Source organism: Astatotilapia calliptera, chromosome 4 (genome assembly GCF_964374335.1).
Source record: "Astatotilapia calliptera chromosome 4, fAstCal68.1, whole genome shotgun sequence".
In the NCBI taxonomy this organism is placed as follows: Eukaryota; Metazoa; Chordata; class Actinopteri; order Cichliformes; family Cichlidae; genus Astatotilapia; species Astatotilapia calliptera.
In genome coordinates, this window is record NC_137425.1 from 10,335,215 (window position 1) to 10,353,476 (window position 18,262).

The 18,262-nt window shown below is 40.2% G+C and overlaps 4 protein-coding genes and 1 pseudogene across 7 annotated transcripts; 2 read left to right on the plus strand and 3 right to left on the minus strand.

Annotated features, from left to right (window-relative positions):
• Nucleotides 1-1,015: 1,015 nt before the first annotated feature.
• Nucleotides 1,016-1,965, minus strand: LOC113020519 (hemoglobin subunit beta-A-like). Its single transcript, XM_026164552.2, has 3 exons — nucleotides 1,773-1,965; nucleotides 1,375-1,597; nucleotides 1,016-1,263 (listed from the first exon to the last, which is right to left on the minus strand). Exons 1-3 carry the CDS (start codon nucleotides 1,862-1,864, stop codon nucleotides 1,132-1,134), a joined length of 447 nt encoding a protein of 148 aa, XP_026020337.2. The 5' UTR covers nucleotides 1,865-1,965; the 3' UTR covers nucleotides 1,016-1,131.
• A 644-nt stretch (nucleotides 1,966-2,609) lies between these two features.
• On the plus strand, nucleotides 2,610-3,491 carry LOC113020528 (hemoglobin subunit alpha-B-like). The gene is made up of 3 exons (XM_026164562.2): nucleotides 2,610-2,778; nucleotides 2,897-3,104; nucleotides 3,270-3,491. The coding sequence occupies exons 1-3, from the start codon at nucleotides 2,684-2,686 to the stop codon at nucleotides 3,396-3,398; spliced, it is 432 nt and encodes a 143-aa protein (XP_026020347.2). The 5' UTR covers nucleotides 2,610-2,683; the 3' UTR covers nucleotides 3,399-3,491.
• A 1,384-nt stretch (nucleotides 3,492-4,875) lies between these two features.
• On the minus strand, nucleotides 4,876-6,984 carry LOC113020525 (zinc finger MYM-type protein 5-like). 2 transcript variants are annotated; one of them, XM_080300213.1, is made up of 3 exons: nucleotides 6,843-6,984; nucleotides 5,913-6,062; nucleotides 4,876-5,595 (listed from the first exon to the last, which is right to left on the minus strand). In XM_080300213.1, exons 1-3 carry the CDS (start codon nucleotides 6,925-6,927, stop codon nucleotides 5,549-5,551), a joined length of 282 nt encoding a protein of 93 aa, XP_080156339.1. In that variant the 5' UTR covers nucleotides 6,928-6,984; the 3' UTR covers nucleotides 4,876-5,548. The 2 variants fall into 2 exon arrangements, with proteins under 2 accessions (XP_080156339.1, XP_026020345.1); XM_026164560.2 differs by having other exon boundaries at nucleotides 4,876-6,062.
• A 59-nt stretch (nucleotides 6,985-7,043) lies between these two features.
• On the plus strand, nucleotides 7,044-11,105 carry LOC113020524 (hemoglobin embryonic subunit alpha-like). Of its 2 annotated transcripts, XM_026164556.2 has the most exons (4): nucleotides 7,044-7,265; nucleotides 10,251-10,396; nucleotides 10,485-10,692; nucleotides 10,896-11,105. In XM_026164556.2, exons 1-4 carry the CDS (start codon nucleotides 7,044-7,046, stop codon nucleotides 11,022-11,024), a joined length of 705 nt encoding a protein of 234 aa, XP_026020341.1. In that variant the 3' UTR covers nucleotides 11,025-11,105. The 2 variants fall into 2 exon arrangements, with proteins under 2 accessions (XP_026020341.1, XP_080156338.1); XM_080300212.1 differs by lacking the exon at nucleotides 7,044-7,265 and having other exon boundaries at nucleotides 10,237-10,396.
• Nucleotides 8,554-9,780, minus strand: LOC113020526 (hemoglobin subunit beta-like; annotated as a pseudogene). The gene is made up of 3 exons (XR_013908490.1): nucleotides 9,286-9,780; nucleotides 8,933-9,154; nucleotides 8,554-8,763 (listed from the first exon to the last, which is right to left on the minus strand). The product of XR_013908490.1 is annotated as a hemoglobin subunit beta-like (transcript).
• Nucleotides 11,106-18,262: the final 7,157 nt, after the last annotated feature.

The window sequence follows — 18,262 nt, forward strand, 5'->3', positions numbered from 1 at the left end:
GTTTAATTTCCACCATCAAAATGAATCAAAAAGAAGTTTTTGTAAAGATGGAAATTAATTTTTTTAATCAAAGGTTTCCAACACTGATAAGGAAAGCTGTAGCATTTTTTTAATTAGATTAAAAGTATATGGTGTTGGTTGTATGATTTAATAAGTGATAAGGCACAAAAAATGCTCTTGTGAGGGGCAAAATGTATTAATTCTGAAGCAAACATGATTTTGTTTGTTTTTTTAATCAAATAATTCAATTTGAAACTTGTGCAGAAAACTAGACTCTATTATAAACTTCCACTAGTTAAAAGTATTTCCCATTTGACTCCGATATTAAACAAATGAGCAAATATGAAGCCACGATGGCTAAAAATGTCAAAAGTTTGAATCGGTGTTACTTTCTTCCGACCCACTGTGATACAACACTGAACAACAAACAATAGATCGCATCAAAACATTTCACTGGCTCTCAAATACAAGTGCATAGTTATATATCTTCGTTATGAGTTATCCTGAACTTCTATGAAGATTTTATTTTAAAATCTTTTGTTTTAAAAAAAAGCATAGCGTTTTTATAATGTTGCCGCTATACGCCTGGGGGTGTTCTTGTGTTATGTTGGGTCGAGGTTATAAACGAATTTTCTGCACTAAAGAAGAAATACTTTTTTCTGAGCTCGCAGATTGACTCGTTGTTAACGCTCTAACTTTAAATATGCGTAAAATGCCTGATAGCTGATGTTCTTCTTTGCATTTTGGAACACTTCACTTACATCAACAATACTTCCCATGCAGCCAGAGAACAACAACTTTGGATCCCTTTCACCCTTTTTTATACGAAAAGCAAAACTTAACAGTAAAGGAAAAAGTCACGAAACGGATTATCGGTGAGGCATACTTGTAATATTTATATTATACTCAAACATATAGGCGACTTCTATTGAGGACTATTGACTGTCCGAGATCTCCTTCTTGATGTTGTATTGTCGGTTAAAAGAACAAGTCAAATGATCGCACAGAGAATGAGTATGATTTGAGGTTTTATTTATTGGTGCATCTGGCAACAGAGTCAAAAAGATATATGATGTCACTTATATGACTGTTGCACATCTTTTTTTTTTGATGAACTGGCACTCCAGAAATTTAGTGGTACTGTCTACCCAGGGCAGAAGCGACCACGCACAAAAACTTCTGCCAGGCTTCCTGGACCTCAGCGGTGAAGACGCTGGGACCAAACTTAGCGGCAACGCACAGGCTGATGCATTCAGCGAGCACCTAAAATGAGAGAAAGAAAATGCTTAACAGAGTTAATAAACACAAACTAATTAGCTAACCTTTTTCAGGTCCATGTGTGATGATTGTTTCTGGGTGCTGGTGGGGGCATACCCTGAAGTTATCGGGATCCACGTGGAGTTTCTCGGAGTGCATAACGCTCAGGTTGGCGTAGGTCTGCTTGATGTTGTCCAAGTTCTTCACAGCATTTTCCAGACCACCCATCACGGTCCTTCCGTGCTGTGCCACTTTGGGGTTTCCCATAATGGCGGCATTGGTGGACAGGTCTCCAAAGGCTTTGAAGTATCTCTGACCCCACGGGTACACAGTCAGAAGCCTGAAATAAAACCAGAGAAACAATATTAATTTTAGTGCATATAGCATTAATAAGTGCTTCTACATACACAAAGAAACGTGTTGATATATTCGCTTCGGCCAAGTTTCAACATTATAGTAAAAAAAGTTGCATAACAAACGACCACGTTTCTGAATTGCTATGAGCTGCAGGTTACCTGGAGAGGGCCTGGGCACCGATTTCCCCCACATCAATCTTTCCCCACAGGTTTATGATGGCACTGCGCTCAGCATCTGTCCACTCGACCATTTTGACGGGGTGCAAGTCTCCTAGTTCACGAACAGGTTCTCACAAGTTCTCACAAATCTGCTTGTGAATAATTTACTTGAGATTCCCGTTTTTATTCGTTTAACCCGCACCCCCTCCTTCAGTCATCGAAGCATCTGATTGGATAATCTGCGCCCGCCTGTTTAATGACGTGTGTTTTGCGTAAAGCAAATTTGGGCAACGGTCAGTGCCAACCGGATAGATAACGTCATTTGGCTCAGATATTGCTGTCACTTAAAATTACTCAGCTACAAATAATCCATACTATTAGTCAGTCAAAACACACAAAATTGGACCAGTAATATCAGTAATACCAGCTTTTTAACACCTGCTTTTAAATAAGCTAAGATATCATACAGTTTATTTATCCAAAAGGATATGTGCTCTCTTAACTTTAGGAGGGTATTTGTGCTCCTTGTTGGCTATAAAACAACGTGTTTTTATTTTTAAAATATCAAACTCTGACTAACAGTGCAGCCTTTAAATTGTGATTTATGTTTAATGCCATTTTTGCTTAGAGCATATTTCTTTTTGCATAAAATCTATTCGCCAGTTGTTTAAAGATTTTCGTGCAGTGCAGCCATTCAGTTTTTCTTTTTCTTTTTTTTAATTGTCAATTGCGTCAATTACGTGATATCATGTAATTGACTGATAAGCAGTTTGCTTATCAGACATGCATTCTGGATTTGATACTTGGGCGTGGCACCATTTGGGTCGACATAAAGACGCACTGACAGATCCAACCAAGCAGCATTTTTTGATCAGCATTTTCCCTTGTATCCCGGAAATTCAAAGGCAGTCATGAGTCTCTCTTCGAAAGACAAGACCCTGGTGAAGACCTTCTGGGCCAAAGTCGAGTCAAAGGGCGCCGAGATGGGTGGAGAAGCTCTGGGCAGGTAAGATCTCATTTTAAAGTAGGGATGACACGGGCTTTTTTAAGAGGGTGGGTTTTTCTTTATTTTTTCTTTGCTTTTTTTGTAACTTCTTCGTATTTCCTTCTGCTGTATTTTACAGGATGCTCGTTGCTTATCCTCAGACCAAGACCTACTTTTCTCACTGGGGCGACCTGAGCCCTAACAGTCCGCAGGTGAAGAAGCATGGTGCAACCATCATGGCAGCTGTGGGAAAAGCTGTCAAGAACATTGATGATCTTACCAACCACCTTAGCAAGCTCAGTGAGCTGCATGCCAGCCAGCTCCGCGTGGATCCTGCCAACTTCAAGGTAACAAAATATTGCGACCTTTAAACCTACCAGAAATTATAATCATTATTTGTGCACGTACTTTAGTTTAGATTGTGAGCGTTAAAAAACTAAAAAACTAAGTGAATGTAGGGATGTCTGAAGTGCCTGATTTAATCTAATCTGCTGTTTCTGTCACAAACACAGATCCTCACTCACAGCATGATCTTGGTCCTGGGCATGTACTTCCCTGCGGACTTCACCCCGGAGGTTCACGTCTCCATGGACAAGTTCTTCAATAACGTCGCCTGGGCTCTGTCCGAGAGATACCGCTAAACATCAAGACAGAAGCTACCAACGTGTGGCATGAATGTCAGCAACCCTCATCATATGTGGGGGCTTGTTCAATAAAATTCACAAACATAAGAATGTCTATGTGTCCATTTATTCAAGCTTTTGTAGAGAAGAATACGCTCATTCCCACAGGTTACAACACAGATGGAAAAAACCCACACACAGTATGAAAAAATAAGCCATGTTTTAAGTATGTTTTTTAATTCTGGCACGTCATTTGCCACAACTTCGATTCCGTTTACACTGTATGCTCGTTTTCAAACATCAGAACAAAGTCTCTGTGGCCACAAAGACCCCATAGTCCATCTAACATGCAATAACCAAAGCAATACATGCTTTCCGTATATCATACTTGGATCACATCACCAGTGACTGGTTTCTCAGATGGTTCAGCGAACAGGTATCAAAATCTAGACTGCGTGCCAACGTCGCACCGCCATATAGCCAAAACTCATACAAGTCACAGATGTGTTTAAATGACCAGTGACAGACCATTCAGAAACAGCGACTACAAGTCACACATTTAGACTGTTTTTAATGGTGTAGCTTGTGTTCAGCATGAGTATGAGTTTGGACATGCACACTGGCATAGCTGGACTGGCCATCGGGCGTACCGGGCATTTGCCCGGTGGGCCGCTGGCGATTTTTTGTTTTTATGGGCCGATGGATTTTTTATTTTATTTTTAGGAAGTGTATATATAATGAAAGGTGTTGGATTGGCCAATTGGTCATGATCGACTCTGGGCTGGACCAATTACAGCCAAGGAGGCCGAATGCACCCGCCCCCTTGTTTAGCAATCACGTGATTTTCGCGCATTGCATGCCGGGAACTCGTGGCAAAACAATCCAAGTACCGCATCAAATGCAAGCATTTGCAGCACCGCAAAACGTTCATTCTCCGGTTCCAATACCTTCTTGTTTTTCTTTGCCGCACAAAAAAGGAATGTACAAAACGAAGGAGAACAATGCCGGTCCGTACAAAGACAGACTCGACGAAAAGACAAAGAAAAGATACGAGGAAAAATCAAACCAGTGAAAGGGTCAGACCATTACGAGCACACAGAGGGACAAAATACGTTAGCGTGCTGCCCAACTTTCACTACGCTCATATTTATAATTACACGTTCTTGGAGTGAGTGCATACACTCATGAAGTTTAGTAACTTCAGGTCACTGCAACAAGCCCAGGAACAGTTTACTGACGGATGGGCAGGGCCGTTGCTAGCCATTTGGGTGCCCTAAGCACAAATGCTTTATGGTGCCCCCCCGCCCCCCCGCCACTGAAAAAAAAAAAAAAAAACATTAATACTTTTGAATTTCTCAGTGGAATTTGTTTAATTAAATAACAACAAACATGACAGTTAAACAAATAAATAAGGTTAAAGGAGGTTAAAAATACTGTTACAAATAAATACTGAAACAAAAATTGAAGATTGGAAGAAGAACAAAGAGCCTGGCAATAATGTGTAATTTTTTTTATAAAAAAATAATATATATAATATAATAGTATTATTATTAATATATTTACAAATAGTTTCACAATAGAATTTAAATAAGAAACTTAAATAAGAAAAATAAGAATTTGAACACAAAAGCCACATTCCTTAAGTAACTATGTTAAACATTTTTACAATTCGTTGTCAGAGTATGCCCTAGACTCTAGGGCATACTCTGACAACCAGAAAATGCAGGCGTGGTGTGCCTCTCTAGGGCCTAGAGAGGCACACGCCTGCATTTTCTGGTTGCAAAATCAGCTATAAGGTCATCATATGATAGCTTCTGAGCCACGTCACCATTGATGCTGATAACAGCCAGACCACTTAAACGTTCCTGCCCCATTGATGAACGCAGGTACGTTTTAATGAGTTTGAGCTTTGAAAAGCTTCGCTCAGCAGAGGCAACTGTGACAGGCAGGGTCAGTGCAATACGCAGAGCAATCCACAGATTGGGATATACCTCTTGAAGCTGATTGTCATGTAAAAATGACAGCATTTCCAAAGCAGACGTCTGTGGTGGCAGCTGAGGAAGGTTGATGATTTCCTGCATCATCTCAGGTCCATCAATGTCAGCTACTCCCTTATCTGTCAGTGTCTTCTATACTTCAGTGCAGTGCGGATGTTGATGTTCGACCAGTCACTGAAGCCCTCTGTACTCAGCTTTATATCCTTCACACTGAAAAGCTTACATGCAAAGCAGAACACAGCATTGTTCTGCGGTGAGTACACTAACCAGCTCCGGTGAACCTTTTCTCCATTGGGAAGAATTTTGAACTTAAGGCTAGTGTGAAATGCTCTTCCATCAGGCCCCTTTGGAAAATTAAAATCAGAGCTGACATTAAAAGGACCTCTCCGCACAATTTCAACACGATCAGCATCTACAATGTGAGCTGGCCAAAGAGCAGGATCGGTTGAAGGGGGCACACATGTCTCCACAGTGTCACTTTCTGATAGTCTCTCAGTGACAGGACTCTCAGTGGTACTTGTGTATGGAACTGTACCTGAACTGGTGGTTGATGGTTCTTGTTCTTCTTGGCTAGGGATTGTTGCAGGGTCTACAATGGCTGGTGGTTGATGTCCAGGGATGGCACTACTACTGGATGGTTCATCCTGTCCTTGAGATCCTCCTTGAACATATTTAAGCATTGACCCTGCATACAAGAGAAAATATTCAGGGATTTTACAGAAATACAATTTTGAATCTACAGTAGGCCTACGAAAGATTGCATTATAAGACTAATAAATTAAGTAAGTCACTGGTACATTTAAAAATTACTAACTATATTTTACATGTATAGATTTTCATAATGGCAAATGGCAATATAAACATGCTGTACATAATTTGATATAAATGCGCAAGTAGGAAATCTATATTACTGGAAGATATAGGTTTCATATTACAGTTTCACCAACAGATGTCGCCCTTGATCTATGAACCTAAAGAAAGACGAGAACTATTTATGTGTTCAGACGTCAATGGCATAAATAAGATATGCGTCTTTATAGATATCCTGAAATGCAGCAACATACAAAGTAATCTTGTCTAATCTGATAATAATACTTGACTGCATCACTGACCTATCCCAAAGTTAAGGTTAATCAGTAGCATGCATGACGTTAGCCAGCTAGCAACCTGAGGAGGGAAATGCTAGTCTCACGAATCACGATAACGTTAGCAATCGTGAGTCACGATTGCTAACGTTATCTGAAAACCGTCAATTGAGTGACCATGATGAGTTGCTTTTAGTAGTCCATTCTATATTCATATCCACAACGTAAACAAACTACCCAACATCAATCATTTGCAACATTTGTTAACACAGTATGAACACTGCTAACAGGAGCTATCACAGAGTTGACGGACATGAGCGTGCAAGCAAGGGCTACAATAATGAACTTTTTTTATTATTATTATTTAAACATTGCCTTACCGGCAAGCGACGCCTGAGTTTCATCACGCTTCCTCTTCTTCTTTCTTTTCTCCGCTCCCGACTCCTGTTGCCGTTTCGAGGCCATGTTCAAACAGGTGTTTACCAATTATAGAACAGACCACTGGGAGTGGGGGGGCACCAGGAGGAGACTGGAGACAGGGCACAAAGCAGATTCACCCCTTTTCTCGGGAAAATTGTTTTATGTTGCTTTTGTATTGTTTAACCATATTAATGCATATGATATTTATAGTATTAATATGGTTTACTTTTTTTTTTTACGACCCTGATTTTTTTGGTGCCCTACCGGCCATTTGGTGCCCTACGCAGTGTGCGTTATGTGCGTTTGCGGAGCTACGGCACTGCGGATGGGTACAGGACCTTGAAATGCACCGTGTAGAACGAAAGACCATCGTACGAACAAAGGTAAGTTTACCAGTCTCACAAATCGTCTTCATAGATACACATTCGTTAACTGTTTATTAATATAACCTTTGAGCTCAACGGTAATTAATTAGTAGTGGAAATAATTTCTGGTAGGCATTACAGAAATGTAGCAGTGACAATAATATTGTATGTTGTAATCGCACTGGACAATTAGTGATACAAAACAACTGTTTTATCCTGTGAATAAACGTATATGTTTTTGTCAATGTACCATAATAACAGAAGCGAAACGCAATATTGTGTCAGGACAATTTACTATTTATGCACAATAAATAAAGGAGCATAGCGCGACAATTTCTGTTCAGCGCCAGACTTGTAACCTATATCACCAATTATGTTAAGAAAAATGACGTATTAACGACTAAAAACTCTGACCTTTGTGGGAATGCTTGGAGCAGACTAACATGTGAACTGGAGTGTTCTGGGACGTTATATTTGGTATATCCAGACCATCGTCGGCTCTTACTTCGGAAACATGGCTTAAAACATTTCTCTTCAAGGACGTAATCCGATTAAAAAAAAAACGATCGGCTTCCCGTGGCTGTCATGCGACCGGCTGTTGCAGTTAATAATACAACAGCTTCTTGCCATTTTTTGTGTTTCTTTTTATCGCTGTGTAACTGAGTTCAATTGAAAGCCTGCGTGCGCTAGTACGTCTTGCCACAAGTTCCCAGAATCCTTTGCGGTTTTACCCCTGAATGACGTCACATTTTCAATCTTTATCCTGGTGGGCCGGTCTCTAGTCAAAATGCCCGGGCCGATTTTTTGTCCCAGTCCAGCCTTGCACACTGGGCACTCTCGGCGGTCTGAGTGAGACGCTGAAATTCAATTATCGGGGCATGGGTACAAGTCACACACAGACATAAACAGAGCACCACCACCATTACCTGTGCACACAGTAGCCTGTATTTCATCTGCCTTGACCTGCAATTGTAAGGTGGGAAAGCACATGCGTCACAAGCAGTTCTCCTCCCAAAGCGCTGACCGCTGACCCACCGGTCCAAAACTTGTGCATACAATACTTTATGAGTATTTTTTGTTTCTGTGGTTTATGCCAATTTATGACACAGAACAACGTAGTCAAAGCTGAACGACACTGAACCTTATTGAAAGCGAGAATTCGGCTGACACCGCGAAGGGAAGCTGCCAAATCGAGTTGTTTTTGCCAAATTTGTTGGTTTACTAAAAGAAATGTGTGTGTGTGTGTGCGGACTTTCCCCCAACACTTTAAATGAGCTCACGCATACTATAGCAGAAAATACATAGCTTGAGCAGTACAGATTTCTTTATTTAAACCTCATTAAAACATGATTTAAAAACAGAACATGTGATGGTCCTCTGCAGCTCTCTAGTAGTACTGCCTCCTCAGGGAGGACACCACCACTGCCAGGAACTTCTGGAAAGCTGCATGGACCTCAGGAGTGAAGTCTTTACCCAACTGAGCAGCAACCACAATGGCCAGGAAGTCACCCAGAAGCTGCAGGACAACACAACATGCATGAAATAAATCATCAACACACACACACACACACACACACACACACACACACACACACACACACACACACACACACACACACACACACACACACACACACACACACATATTACTTGGGATGCAGTACCATCATTTCTGCATTGCTTACCATGAAATTGTCAGGGTCCACCTGCAGTTTCTCAGAGTGCAGCGTGCTCAGTTCTGTAAATGTGGCCTTGATGTTGTCCATGTTCTTCACAGCTTTTTCCAGACCTTGCATTACAACCTTCCGTGAGCAGCAACTTTTGGATTTGATGTGATGGCAGCAGCATTGTAGAGGTTTCCAAAGCCAGCGAAATACCTCTGAGTCCAGGGGTACACAATCAAAAACCTGAGGAAACATGAACATTTGGATAAATCACATTTCTAAAACTAAAGTATATGTTAATGCACAAAATGTGTCCTCTTATATTTGTAAATTTACATACAAGCATAAAAACAGCTTTATGCCGATGATTTTACCTGGAAATAGCTGCTGGGCCAACGACTTCATAGTCGATCTTGGAAAAGATGTCCTTGATTGTGGCTAGCTCGAAGTCTGTCCATGCAACCATTTTGCCTTGTTGACTGTTGCGCATATCCTACTTAGGTCGGCAGGTCACCACATGCAGCTTATAAAGGAGCCATTTTGCTCCACCCAAAGATATGTAGCTGGGTGGAGGTGGGCAGTGGGATGACTTGTAATACTTCTTTGCTGAATGAGTATTAAAAAGAAGTAACAAAACAGCTTTTAGACTTTTATAACCCCTGTTAGATAATGCATCGGTCAAGCCGCTTCTGTGTAACGCTTTGCAGTTCTGTTTAATTTCCACCATCAAAATGAATCAAAAAGAAGTTTTTGTAAAGATGGAAATTAATTTTTTTAATCAAAGGTTTCCAACACTGATAAGGAAAGCTGTAGCATTTTTTTAATTAGATTAAAAGTATATGGTGTTGGTTGTATGATTTAATAAGTGATAAGGCAAAAAATGTATTAATTCTGAAGCAAACATGATTTTGTTTGTTTTTTTAATCAAATAATTCAATTTGAAACTTGTGCAGAAAACTAGACTCTATTATAAACTTCCACTAGTTAAAAGTATTTCCCATTTGACTCCGATATTAAACAAGTGAGCAAATATGAAGCCACGATGGCTAAAAATTTCAAAAGTTGGAATCCGTGTTTCTTCATTCCCACCCACTGTGATACAACACTGAACAACAAACAATAGATCGCATCAAAACATTTCACTGGCTCTCAAATACAAGTGCATAGTTTTATATCTTTGTTATGAGTTATCCTGAACTTATGAAGATTTTATTTTGTAGTCTGTTTATCTCATGGGAGGTGTTTCGTATCATTTTGAACCTGTCCAAACACCAGTACCTTATCTGTGAGGTGGGTCGGGTGTGTGCATTTCCTGTTTCGTGTATAAAAACCTCCACAGTTTGAGCTGAACACAGCAACTCCAACCAGAACAGCAACAACATGCAAGATGACCAGTCTTTCTGCAAAGGACAAGAACACAGTCAAAACTTTCTGGGCTAAAGTGGCTGGCAAGGAGGATCAAATTGGCTGTGATGCTGTCTCCAGGTAAATATGGCCCCACACTGCCTACAAAAACCTGCTCCTGCATTTCAGTCTTTTACTCACTGGTTTGTTCTCTTACATTTTTATCCAGGATGCTGACAGTGTACCCTCAAACCAAGACTTATTTCTCCCACTGGAAGGACCTGAGCCCCGGCTCTGCCCCGGTGAGGAAGCACGGAGCAACCGTGATGGCTGCAGTTACTGATGCTGTCAGCAAAATTGACGATCTGACCGGAGCTCTTCTGAGCCTCAGTGGGCTGCACGCCTTCACTCTGAGAGTGGACCCTGCTAACTTCAAGGTACAGATCATTATTAAATCAGGACAGCATTTCTCAATGTAATTTTTATCCATGTTGTGAACATTAATCCAACCAGAAATTAAAATCTAACTCAGCTTTCATTTGATCCTTGGGTAGCTGGTTGATCTGAAATGATGATCTCTGGTTACCAATAAATAAATAAAAAGTACATTCATTTCAATGTGATCATCATCTTTCCACAGGTTCTGTCTCACAACCTCCTCGTGGTCCTGTCCACCATGTTCCCCGACGACTTCAGCCCTGAGGTCCATGTGGCTGTGGACAAGTTCCTGGCTGCTGTGGCTCTCGCCCTGTCTGAGAAATACAGATAAACTGCACACAGGAGCAGAGGACTGCATTATGTGCTTTCATACGTACTACTACTCTGACTTTTAATAAAACATTGAATGCAATCAAAGTCTCATGGTCATTAGTGTGGTGAAGATAGTCTTTTACTGTGAGCACATAGGAGGAAAGAGGGTTTAAGATAAAGAAACATTAAAGTTAAAGCATTCAGCTCATGCTGAAGGGTCAGTTTCAGAACCGCAGAAGCCTTTTTTTAAACTTTGCACTGTTTTAAATATAGAATACTTTTTACTGTGAGGACATAGGAGGAATTGTGTCATTACTATAAAGGTACATAACAGACAAATTCCTTCAATTTCTGTGATTATTTAATTGCCAAATTCCCAAATTTAATTCTTACATACTTAAGGCACTGACTGCACCAATGTTGGATCCAAAACTGTAAAGAGGTAAACAGGCTTACAGACTTTGTGAATACAGTTTGACAATAGAAAATATTCCCTCTGTTAATACGATGTTTTTGGAAGGTGGTGATGCTGCATCTCAGAAGGCATTTTTACAGGTCTGTTCAGATAAATAGAGAATGTTCCAGTGAAAGCTTCTCCAGTTTAACTTTGACCTATTATCCCAAATTTTGTCATCCTACCATTAATTAATACTTTCAGTTTCAGAGTTTCAGTCATGTTTCAGAGCTCATCACAGTACAGACATAGTTTTAGTGATGACTACAAATGATCTTCTTATGGCTTCAGACAGTGAACTCATGTCTGTGCTTGTCCTGCTAAACACGAATCTACTATTAATACCTACAGCATCCTCTGATCTCTGTAATAAAATATCATGATCAACTCTATCAAATGTGCTGCTTTGCTTTATCTATCCATGAAGTCAGATAACACAGTTAGTTAAATTGCAGGAATCTCTTAAAGACATAACGACCTGTGTGACCTCGAATTTTCTGCTTCTAAATTCATATAACATAGAGGCTATTGTACTCAGCTGAGGCTATTGTAATCTTAGAAATATGTTGTCTAATCAGATATTTACTCTGAATGGCATTTCCTTGGCCTCCAGTAACACTGAGGAGTCTTGGAGTTGTTTTGACCTGAATATTTCCTTCAATGGGCACATTAAACAAATATATAGGACTGCTTTCTTCCATTTGCGGAATATCACTAAAATTAGAAACATCCTGTCTCAAAGTGATACTAAAAAACTAGTTCATGCGTTTATTACTTCTAGGCAGGACTACTTTAATTCATTATAACCAGGATGTCTTGAAAACTACCTGAAAAGCCTTCAGTTGATCCGCTGCAGCGGGAGTACTGGCAGGGTGTAGAAAGAGAGAGCATTTTTCACCCACACTGGCTTCTCTTCATTGGCTCCCTGTTAATTCCAAAATGGGAATTAAAACCCTTTGCATTACATACAAGGTATAATCAGGCCTCTTAACTCAAAGACCACACAGTACAATAGAGAATTTCACTCTCAGACTGTAGGGTTACTTGTGGTTCAGAGCGTTGAAAACAGATTGGGAGTCAGAACCTCCAGTTTTCAGGCCGCTCTTATAGGAAACAGCTCATAGTTTTGAAAAAAAAGAAAAAAAAGAATTGAAAGTAAATTTGCATCCGAACTCAATGTGTTTTGTGCTTTGCACATTTGAGTGTATCCTGTCAGGTTGTGCAGTTTGGTCTTGATAAGAAGCATGATTAAGAAAACATGTACAGCCACATCTTTAGGAGATCTTTTAACTCAGTATGTAGTCAAAACGTGGTTTTTTTAATGTTTTTTTTTAAAGGACTATCGCGTCAGCCACACAAGTTGCGTACAAACCTGACTATCCTGGCAGGTTGGGCAAAAATGCCCCTTCTGTCATTAACACGAATATAGTAACACTCATTACCATGCCACGCCACCTCACCTCACATCTCAACTCTCAAGTCTAACCCTTAAGTTTATATTACACTAAGTGTGCCACATAACAACAGATGGCAACAAAGAACCATATAGTTAGCTTTTAATAAAGTCTACTATATATACTAACAGCGCCAAAATCGCGCGTTTTACGCATGTGTCTCTCTCCGGAAACAGCTTGACACCTAAGATCAGCGAGAGGCAGCTGAAGGAGAACCGATACACGTTTTAGATATAAGGGCGAACCCCTCCTTTAAAAATCGTTGGTGAATGTGTTTGGATAAATGCAGGTGTGTGACCTTTGATAAAACCGATGGCTTAGCAGAGGCGCATTTATATTTGGCTTGTCTTATTGCAAACTATCCCATCGTACAAAACCGGAAATATGTGTGAAACAGTTCACATACACATCACACGTGCAGAAATATTATTTACTTATTATTTATTTTACTTGTTTCAGTTTTGTTCTGCTTTGTTTAATCACACTTTCAGCATTATTGAAGATACGAAATATGATCGGCTTTGCTAAATACTTAGGGTGAGAACTCAGTGTATCATTCCAGAACATCATTCCGTATTTTACCATCCCACGCTCGTTCTGATAATCCACTAAATGGACAAAAAGCGCTGGTTCTCATTGAATTCGAGTGTTTTTAGTGTCTTTGTCATATGTTTATAAAACCAAGCATCTAGCCATTCAGTTTGCCTCTACAAACATTTGTGAAACAATTGGTGGTACGACAGTTTGTGAGATTTCGTTCCTTCCACATATTCCTCGATTAGCTGTAAGTGTTAATACGGCAAAGTAAAAGTGTTTAGGAGTCACTTTGTGGCAGAGCAAGTAAAGTGCAGAGCAGAGTGGCCGAGTGCTGAGGCGCACAGTGCGTAAAAGTCATCAACCTTCTGGTGACTTGATAAATGCAGAGCTCCATATCTCCTCCTTTTTTATCATTAGCACAAAAACGAAATCAAACAGAGATAATGCGAGGCTTCAGATCTTATTAATCATATGAAATGGTGCATATGATGGTCACTGTAATGACATCCCATCATCTAAAATCAGTCTTTCCTTAATTGCATCTTCCATTGCTCTGTGATTTTCTTTCCACAACTGTACTTCTTTTTTATATTTTAATAGCAAGTTATTATTTTATTACAGCCCCCTTTTCCCACTGCTGTAATTGTTAAGATTCTGAGTAAATAATTCGAATTTTTTACTAAAGACAGTGGGATATTTTCAACTCTTTTGCAAACTCAATTAAAGCCAACACAGTTATCCATCTGTATTTTAATTCCTGACTTGTCCTATTTATCCTTATTACTGTACCCATAATTGATTTCATGTTACATCAGTCATCTGGATCAATTATAATTAAATAAGCAGTTACTTGTTTTTGGATGTTTGCAACAGTTAATCAAATCAAATCAAATCACTTTTATTGTCACATCACATGTGCAGGTACATTGGTACAGCACATGTGAGTGAAATTCTTGTGTGCGAGCTTCACAAGCAACAGAGTTGTGCAAAATACAATAATGTAAACAAGCAAAATACAAGAATGGCTACATCTGAAACTAATAAATATATGTACAATATATAATAGTATATGCATTTCTGGATGTGTATACTAAATATTTTTCTACATGTGTGTGTGTGTGTGTGTGTGTGTGTGTGTGTGTGTGTGTGTGTGTACACATATTTTACAAATTAAATAGAGTAAACAATGAATAGAATATATAAAATAAATAAAATATACAGAGTGAGACATGTGCAAAACAGTGGCATTACTGTACAGTATGGAGTGCATAAAGTTAAAGTTCCAGTAGTGAAGCTGAGGTGTTAAGAGCCAAATAAAGCCACATAATTAATTTTGTTTCTCTCTGGTGCTAGTAAGATCATAATTTTTTATTATTATGATCAGATTAGGTTTTTTCACATACTACTGTGAGCAAAGAATCATGACTGGACTTTCTGAAAGTGAGTTATTTTTCAAAGAAAATAACAAATGAGTAAGATCTTTTTTAATCGACTGATCCATGCTACTCGTCTCAAACATTGTTTATAACATCATTCTCATAGGTGTTTTCTACAGTCATTGGTGTGGACTAAAGGAATATCATAGAGTTATGCTTATGTTCTTAGAAACTGTGGCCTGTGCTTATATGGATGAAGGCTGCATAAAAGTTATGTTTCACTGCTAGGCCTGAAGAAGCCTTACAGACAGCAATTTGACTAGTTATGCTCTGTAGGGCCACTGAAATAGACCCACTGTAAGATGTTGCCCATTTTGATAAGTCTTCTGCTTAAGTAAGCATCTTAAAGATATTTTCATGAACCTGTTTCATCACAGCGTAGCTGTGCTTTAGCCAATTTCTGCCTTTACAGGGAGTGCAGAATTATTAGGCAAGTTGTATTTTTGAGGAATAATTTTATTATTGAACAACAACCATGTTCACAATGAACCCAAAAAACTCATTAATATCAAAGCTGAATGTTTTTGGAAGTAGTTTTTAGTTTGTTTTCAGTTTTAGCTATTTTAGGGGGATATCTGTGTGTGCAGGTGACTATTACTGTGCATAATTATTAGGCAACTTAACAAAAAACAAATATACAGTGGGGCAAAAAAGTATTTAGTCAGCCACCGATTGTGCAAGTTCCCCCACCTAAAATGATGAAAGAGGTCAGTAATTTGCACCAGAGGTACACTTCAACTGTGAGAGACAGAATGTGAAAAAAAAATAATAATCCATGAATCCACATGGTAGGATTTGTAAAGAATTTATTCTTAAATCAGGGTGGAAAATAAGTATTTGGTCAATAACAAAAATACAACTCAATACTTTGTAACATAACCTTTGTTGGCAATAACAGAGGTCAAACGTTTACTATAGGTCTTTACCAGGTTTGCACACACAGTAGCTGGTATTTTGACCCATTCCTCCATGCAGATCTTCTCGAGAGCAGTGATGTTTTGGGGCTGTCACCGAACAACACGGACTTTCAACTCCCGCCACAGATTTTCTATGGGGTTGAGGTCTGGAGACTGGCTAGGCCACTCCAGGACTTTCAAATGCTTCTTACGGAGCCACTCCTTTGTTGCCCGGGCGGTGTGTTTTGGATCATTGTCATGTTGGAAGACCCAGCCTCGTTTCATCTTCAAAGTTCTCACTGATGGAAGGAGGTTTTGGCTCAAAATCTCACGATACATGGCCCCATTCATTCTGTCCTTAACACGGATCAGTCGTCCTGTCCCCTTGGCAGAAAAACAGCCCCATAGCATGATGTTTCCACCCCCATGCTTCACAGTAGGTATGGTGTTCTTGGGATGCAACTCAGTATTCTTCTTCCTCCAAACACGACGAGTTGAGTTTATACCAAAAAGTTCTACTTTGGTTTCATCTGACCACATGACATTCTCCCAATCCTCTGCTGTATCATCCATGTGCTCTCTGGCAAACTTCAGACGGGCCTGGACATGCACTGGCTTCAGCAGCGGAACACGTCTGGCACTGCGGGATTTGATTCCCTGCCGTTGTAGTGTGTTACTGATGGTGACCTTTGTTACTTTGGTCCCAGCTCTCCGCAGGTCATTCACCAGGTCCCCCCGTGTGGTTCTGGGATCTTTGCTCACCGTTCTCATGATCATTTTGACCCCACGGGATGAGATCTTGCGTGGAGCCCCAGATCGAGGGAGATTATCAGTGGTCTTGTATGTCTTCCATTTTCTGATGATTGCTCCCACAGTTGATTTTTTCACACCAAGCTGCTTGCCTATTGTAGATTCACTCTTCCCAGTCTGGTGCAGGTCTACAATACTTTTCCTGGTGTCCTTCGAAAGCTCTTTGGTCTTGGCCAAGGCGGAGTTTGGAGTCTGACTGTTTGAGGCTGTGGACAGGTGTCTTTTATACAGATGATGAGTTCAAACAGGTGCCATTCATACAGGTAACGAGTGGGGGACAGAAAAGCTTCTTACAGAAGAAGTTACAGGTCTGTGAGAGCCAGAGATTTTCCTTGTTTGAGGTGACCAAATACTTATTTTCCACCCTGATTTACGAATAAATTCTTTACAAATCCTACCATGTGAATTCATGGATTTTTTTTTCACATTCTGTCTCTCACAGTTGAAGTGTACCTCTGGTGCAAATTACTGACCTCTGTCATCATTTTAAGTGGGGGAACTTGCATAATCGGTGGCTGACTAAATACTTTTTTGCCCCACTGTATACCCATTTCAATTATTTATTTTTACCAGTGAAACCAATATAACATCTCCACATTCACAAATATACATTTCTGACATTCAAAAACAAAACAAAAACAAATGAGCGACCAATATAGCCACCTTTCTTTGCAAGGACACTCAAAAGCCTGCCATCCATGGATTCTGTCAGTGTTTTGATCTGTTCACCATCAACATTGCGTGCAGCAGCAACCACAGCCTCCCAGACACTGTTCAGAGAGGTGTACTGTTTTCCCTCCTTGTAAATCTCACATTTGATGATGGACCACAGGTTCTCAATGGGTTCAGATCAGGTGAACAAGGAGGCCATGTCATTAGTTTTTCTTCTTTTATACCCTTTCTTGCCAGCCACGCTGTGGAGTACTTGGACGCGTGTGATGGAGCATTGTTCTGCATGAAAATCATGTTTTTCTTGAAGGATGCAGACTTCTTCCTGTACCACTGCTTGAAGAAGGTGTCTTCCAGAAACTGGCAGTAGGACTGGGAGTTGAGCTTGACTCCATCCTCAACCCGAAAAGGCCCCACAAGCTCATCTTTGATGATACCAGCCCAAACCAGTACTCCACCTCCACCTTGCTGGCGTCTGAGTCGGACTGGAGCTCTCTGCCCTTTACCAATCCAGCCACGGGCCCATCCATCTGGCCCATCAAGACTCACTCTCATTTCATCAGTCCATAAAACCTTAAAAAAATCAGTCTTGAGATATTTCTTGGCCCAGTCTTGACGTTTCAGCTTGTGTGTCTTGTTCAGTGGTGGTCGTCTTTCAGCCTTTCTTACCTTGGCCATGTCTCTGAGTATTGCACACCTTGTGCTTTTGGGCACTCCAGTGATGTTGCAGCTCTGAAATATGGCCAAACTGGTGGCAAGTGGCATCTTGGCAGCTGCACGCTTGACTTTTCTCAGTTCATGGGCAGTTATTTTGTGCCTTGGTTTTTCCACACGCTTCTTGCGACCCTGTTGACTATTTTGAATGAAACGCTTGATTGTTCGATGATCACGCTTCAGAAGCTTTGCAATTTTGAGACTGCTGCATCCCTCTGCAAGATAACTCACTATTTTTGACTTTTCTGAGCCTGTCAAGTCCTTCTTTTGACCCATTTTGCCAAAGG

What these genes read in the sequence shown, in the direction of transcription:
- LOC113020519 (XM_026164552.2), bottom strand. Translation starts at nt 1,864, where the DNA reads ATGGTCGAGTGGACAGATGCTGAGCGCAGTGCCATCATAAACCTGTGG. An exon ending in GGTGCCCAGGCCCTCTCCAG is followed by an intron (nt 1,598 to 1,772) that starts GTAACCTGCAGC and finishes GTTTTATTTCAG; the next exon opens with GCTTCTGACTGTGTACCCGT. An exon ending in TGGATCCCGATAACTTCAGG is followed by an intron (nt 1,264 to 1,374) that starts GTATGCCCCCAC and finishes CTCTCATTTTAG; the next exon opens with GTGCTCGCTGAATGCATCAG.
- LOC113020528 (XM_026164562.2), top strand. Translation starts at nt 2,684, where the DNA reads ATGAGTCTCTCTTCGAAAGACAAGACCCTGGTGAAGACCTTCTGGGCC. An exon ending in GGTGGAGAAGCTCTGGGCAG is followed by an intron (nt 2,779 to 2,896) that starts GTAAGATCTCAT and finishes TGTATTTTACAG; the next exon opens with GATGCTCGTTGCTTATCCTC. An exon ending in TGGATCCTGCCAACTTCAAG is followed by an intron (nt 3,105 to 3,269) that starts GTAACAAAATAT and finishes TCACAAACACAG; the next exon opens with ATCCTCACTCACAGCATGAT.
- LOC113020525 (XM_026164560.2), bottom strand. Translation starts at nt 6,927, where the DNA reads ATGGCCTCGAAACGGCAACAGGAGTCGGGAGCGGAGAAAAGAAAGAAG. An exon ending in AACTCAGGCGTCGCTTGCCG is followed by an intron (nt 6,063 to 6,842) that starts GTAAGGCAATGT and finishes TCTTGTATGCAG; the next exon opens with GGTCAATGCTTAAATATGTT.
- LOC113020524 (XM_026164556.2), top strand. Translation starts at nt 7,044, where the DNA reads ATGTTGCTTTTGTATTGTTTAACCATATTAATGCATATGATATTTATA. An exon ending in GGCTGTGATGCTGTCTCCAG is followed by an intron (nt 10,397 to 10,484) that starts GTAAATATGGCC and finishes ATTTTTATCCAG; the next exon opens with GATGCTGACAGTGTACCCTC. An exon ending in TGGACCCTGCTAACTTCAAG is followed by an intron (nt 10,693 to 10,895) that starts GTACAGATCATT and finishes ATCTTTCCACAG; the next exon opens with GTTCTGTCTCACAACCTCCT.